The 5,113-nt window shown below is 41.2% G+C and overlaps 1 protein-coding gene across 1 annotated transcript in view; it reads left to right on the top strand.

Annotated features, from left to right (window-relative positions):
* Window positions 1-31: 31 nt before the first annotated feature.
* Window positions 32-5,113, top strand: part of LOC106869271 (probable G-protein coupled receptor No18) — a 168,294-nt gene continuing 163,212 nt past the window's right edge. Inside the window, exon 1 of the mRNA XM_014914943.2 lies at window positions 32-1,517. Within this exon, the coding sequence (XP_014770429.1) occupies window positions 1,263-1,517 (255 nt within the window). The 5' untranslated portion in view covers window positions 32-1,262. The remainder of the gene's footprint in view (window positions 1,518-5,113) is intronic.

Genomic DNA, 5,113 nt, shown 5'->3' with positions numbered 1-5,113 from the left:
ACACACACACACACACACACACACACACACACACACACACACATAGATACACATACATAGGTACGAACACACACGCGCACACCGAGCATACACCGATTGGTGCATAGTAAATTCATACTAATACACACACGAAGAGCGAGCGCACTAACGCACGCAACCACACACACACACACACATAAATCCATATAACATACACATCACAAATCACACACATACACATCGCACATGCACACACTAAGGCACATAAATGTAAACACACACACACACACATACACACAGTAAACACTACACACTGAAGCTACGCGCGCACTGAATCAAACATTTACATACACACACAACTATATATATGTATATATATAGACATAAATACATACATACACCCTTACACATTATAAACACACACATGCTGCACAGACACACGCACACATCCATGTAGTAGTGCACAGTAAGGTACATAGACCACACGTGCACTGACGCACACACACACACACCCATCAATGCACACCCACACATTGCAAGCATACACACACATACACACGCAACCATTCACAACAGATCGCTTTTACTTCTCATTACAAAACAGGCCGACGAGGGAGTCTCTACGCGGTCGCTCGATTTGCTAGTAATAGCAGCCAAAAATCTTTCAAAACCACACACACACACACACACGTACACGTACACACATTACCAACCGTCGTGGATATACATCAAGTATAAACATAGACGGAATGGTCACGACTGGAATACATTTGACCATAGGTCTGCTCGATCAGGGCTGACCTGGGGCTAAACAGCCACGACAACTTCTCGCCACACACATACACACGCACACACAGAGACACGCGCGCACACACACAAAGTAATACCAACAACAGGAACTCCCCCCACTCTCACCACCACCTTCAGCAACGCCACCACTTTCGCTTACCTACACAACTTCGCCTCTTGTTCCGCAGCCCCTTTTCTTCTTCTTCTTCTTCTTCTTCTTCTTCTTTTTCTTCTTCTTCTTCTTCTTCTTCTTCTTCTTCTTCTTCTTCTTCTTCTTCTTCTTCTTCTTCTTCTTCTTCTTCTTCTTCTTCTTCTTCTGTTTCTTCTTCTCTCCCTTCTCTACACATTTCCTTCTTTGTTTCTTCTTTCTCTCTCCTTTTTCTTTCTTTCTTCCATTCAAGTTTTTTTTTCTCTCTCTCTCTTTCCCTTTCGTACATTCTTCATTCCTTCCTTTATATTATTCCTTCTTTATCCCATCACTTGCACCCCCGTCCATGGGAGAGGGTGTGGACCTAGCTTACCCAAGTGCTAGCGTACGTGTGGTTCTCATCTTGTCCATGAGTGTCTTCTGTCTAATAACAGTTGTTTCAAATATTCTGGTGATTGTCACTGTAATTCTTACGAAAAAACTGAGGACCATATCGTCGGCTTTCCTTCTCAATCTTTGCGTAGCAGACTTAGGAAATGGCCTACTTACAATGCCGTTTATAATTATTGGTCTGGCATACGACGGAGTACCTCTCACACAGGTAAGTGACAGCCTCTTTATTGTTGTGGTTCTTCTTCTTCTTATTTTCTTGAAGGGAAGTTTTATATATGTTTTTTAAATCTAAATTCTACCCAAACCTATATTTGTTGTAGACCGTCCTTGTAATGTACTTTCTCATTCCATGCTTCTGTGGCAAACATGAGAAATCGTCAGCTTCATCATCATCAGCTTTGTTATTTCTATTATTGTTGTTATTATTATTATTATTATTATTGTTGTTGAGGTGACGAGCTTGCAAAATCGTTAGCACGCAGGGAAAAAATGCTTAACGGCCTTTCGTCCGTCTTTACGTTCTGAGGTCAAATTCCACCGAGGTCGACTTTGCTTTCCATCCTTTCGGGGTCGATAAATTAAGTGCCAGTTACGTACTGGGGTCGATGATATCGACTGTCCCTACACCTCCCCAAGAATTTCAGGCCTTGTGCCTATAGTAGAAAGGATTATTATTATTATTATTATTATTATTATTATTATTATTATTATTATTATTATTATTATTATTATCATTATTATTATTATTATTATTATTATTATTATCTAAGGTGGCGAGCTAGCAAAATCGTTGGCACGCCGAACAAAATGCTTAGCGGCATTTCGTTCGTCTTCACGTTCTGAGATCAAATACCGCCGGTGTCAATTTTTGCCTGTCATGCTTTTGAGGTCGATTAAATAAGTACCAGTTGAGGACGGAGGGTGGGGTCGATGTAATCGGTTCACCCTTCTTCCATCGAAATTACTGGCCTTGTGCCACAATTTTAAATCATGATTATTATTTTGCAAATTGTCATTGATTTTATTGTTTTTATTTAAATCTCCACTGTCCTTTGTCTTTGTATTCTCCTAAAAGTTTTTCGCGGCCCTTGTGTCCCACAAAGAGAGAATTATTATTATTATTACGCAGACAGCTAGTAGAATTGTTGGCGCGTCAGACAAAATGCTAAGCAGCATTTCTTCCAGCGCTTTACGTTTTGTGTTCAAATCCCGCTGAGGTCAACTTCGCCTTTTCATCTTTTCATGGTCTATTAAATAAAGTGCCAGTGAAATATTGGGGTTGATGAAATCGATTAAAACCTCCCACTGCTAAAAACTGCCGGTCTTGCGCCAATTTTGAAACAAAGATTTTTATCATTATCAAAGCAGTGAAGCCGGCGAGCTGGCAGAATCGTTAGCGTGCTGGACGAAATGCTTAGCGGTATTTCGCCCGATGCTACGTTCTGAGTTCAAATTCCGCCGAGGTTGACTTTGCTTTTCATCCTTTAGGGGTCGATGAATTAACTATCAGTGGAACACTGGAGTCGATATAATCGACTTGTCCCCTTGCCTTTCGATTTCGATAAAAGCCGTACCAGTTGAGCCGTGGGGGTTGAGGTAATCTGTTTACCCACCCCCGTAAAACTTGTCGGCCTCATGGCAGAGTGAGAAAGGGTTATTATTAGGACAACTCATTGCGTTCTGAGTTCAAATTCCGCCGGGGCTGTCTTTGTCATTCATTCCTCCTGGGACCAAAGAATAAAGAACTAATCAAGTACTGTAGTCGATTACATCGATTAGTCCTATCCCCATAAAACTATTGGTCATGTGCCTAAATAAAAAAAAATAGGGCAGCCGAGTCGCTGGAGCGTAGGGAAAATTGTCTAGTGACATTTATTCCGGCTCTTTACGTTGTGAGATCAAATCCCACCGAAGTCAACTTTGCCTTTCTTCATTTCAGGGTCGATAAAATAAAGTTGAGCTCTGGAATCAATGTAATCGCTGTACCCTTCCCCTGAAAATTGCTGACCTCGTACCAAAATTAGAAAGAATTATTATTGTGGTGTAGTTTATTGGGCACGACGGCCCTAGATACTGTGTGTATGGGGCTAAAATAAAACTCATGGAGACAATGAAGAAGAGTTGTAGAACAACTCACACACACACACACACAGTAGTAGTAGTAGTAGTAGTAGTAGTAGTAAAAATAAATCAACGAAGCGAGTGTTTCCTCTTAGTTTTATAAATAATTTTCTACTCTATCTTTCGAATTAAGGTGTAAAAAGGGCGACGAGCTGGCAGAGGCGTTAGCACGCCGGGTGAGATTCTTAGCGGTATTTTGTTTGTCTTTACGTTCTGAGTTCAAATTCCGCCGAGGTCAACTTTACCTTTCATCATTTCGGGGTCGATAAATTGAGTACCATTTTTTTTCATCATTCATCTCATTAATGTTATTGTCCAGCTCGCAGCTACTACTTCTAGGTAATGCCTTGATAGCAGATTGAACGAAATAAAGTACCAGTTGCGTACTGAGATCGATCTAATCGACTGACAACCTCCCACCCTCCCCCAAAATTTCAGGCCTTGTGCCTAGAATAGAAAAGAATTAAGATGCAAAATCAGCGCAGCTTCATAAATTTAATCCTCGTATTTGATTAGTATTTTATAACAGTTTCACAGAGCAGCTAGCAATTACAAGTGAGGCGTTAAGTCGATGGCACCGACCCCAATGTTCGACTGCTACTTGTTATATTGAACCAGAAAAAAAAAAAAAATAAAAGGGAAAGTCGACCCGGCGTCATTTGAACTCCGAACATTAAAACGAGCGAAATACCACTAAGCATTCCACCCGGCGTGCTAACGACTCTGCCCGCACACCGCCCTATTGACACTATTGGCATCAGCAAATTTGAAAGGATGAAAAAAGAAAGAAACTAAGATTGACTTACGCGTGATTCGAACTCAAAACGTAAAGAACCGGAATAAAAACCACGAAATAGTTTTTTTTTTCTCTCGATGATTTAACGCATCGACTGAAGCAGAGACCACTTTGCGAACTAAAAATGCAGGTGATGAAATGAATCAGCCGGAAAACTTGCTTCATCTGCTCATTAATTTTTACAATTGATTAAGTTTACATAAACAAAAAACAAAAAAGGAAAACAAAAATTTCATTTTCTTTTATTCCTGTTGAACCTATCCTTTATCTTTTACTTGTTTCGGTCATTAGACTCCGGCCATGCTGGGGCACCACCTTGAATATTTTTTTAGTCGAAAGAATCGACCCCAGGACTTAATTTTTTTAAAGCCTGGTACTTATTCTATCGGGTCCTTTTGCCGAACTGCTAAGTTACAAGAACGTAAACACACCAACACCGGTTGTCAATCTGTTACGCGGGTGGGGGACAAACACACACAAGGACACGCACACGACGGGCTTATGTGAGTTTCCATCTACCAAATCCACTCACAAGGCTTTGTTTGGCCCAAGGCTATAGTAGAAGACACTTGCTCAAGGTGTCACGGAGTGGGACTGAACCCGGAACCATGTGGTTGGTAAGCAAGCTTCTTACCATACAGCCACGCCTAACAACAACCCTTGTTACTAAGAGGCAAAACATCTGAAATCGAAGGGGACTAGCCGATTGCATCGACCCCAGTATTCAACTGGTATTTATTTTATTGACCATGAAAAGGATGGAAGTCAAAGTCGACCTCAGTGGAATTCGAACTCAGAGCATAAACGGACGAAAACGCCGTTGAAATGCCGGCGTACTAACGATTCTTTTCTACTCTAAGCACAAGGCCTGAAATTTGGGGGGGGGG

Source organism: Octopus bimaculoides, chromosome 13 (genome assembly GCF_001194135.2).
Source record: "Octopus bimaculoides isolate UCB-OBI-ISO-001 chromosome 13, ASM119413v2, whole genome shotgun sequence".
In the NCBI taxonomy this organism is placed as follows: domain Eukaryota; kingdom Metazoa; phylum Mollusca; class Cephalopoda; order Octopoda; family Octopodidae; genus Octopus; species Octopus bimaculoides.
This window is presented reverse-complemented; position numbering and strand designations above follow the sequence as displayed.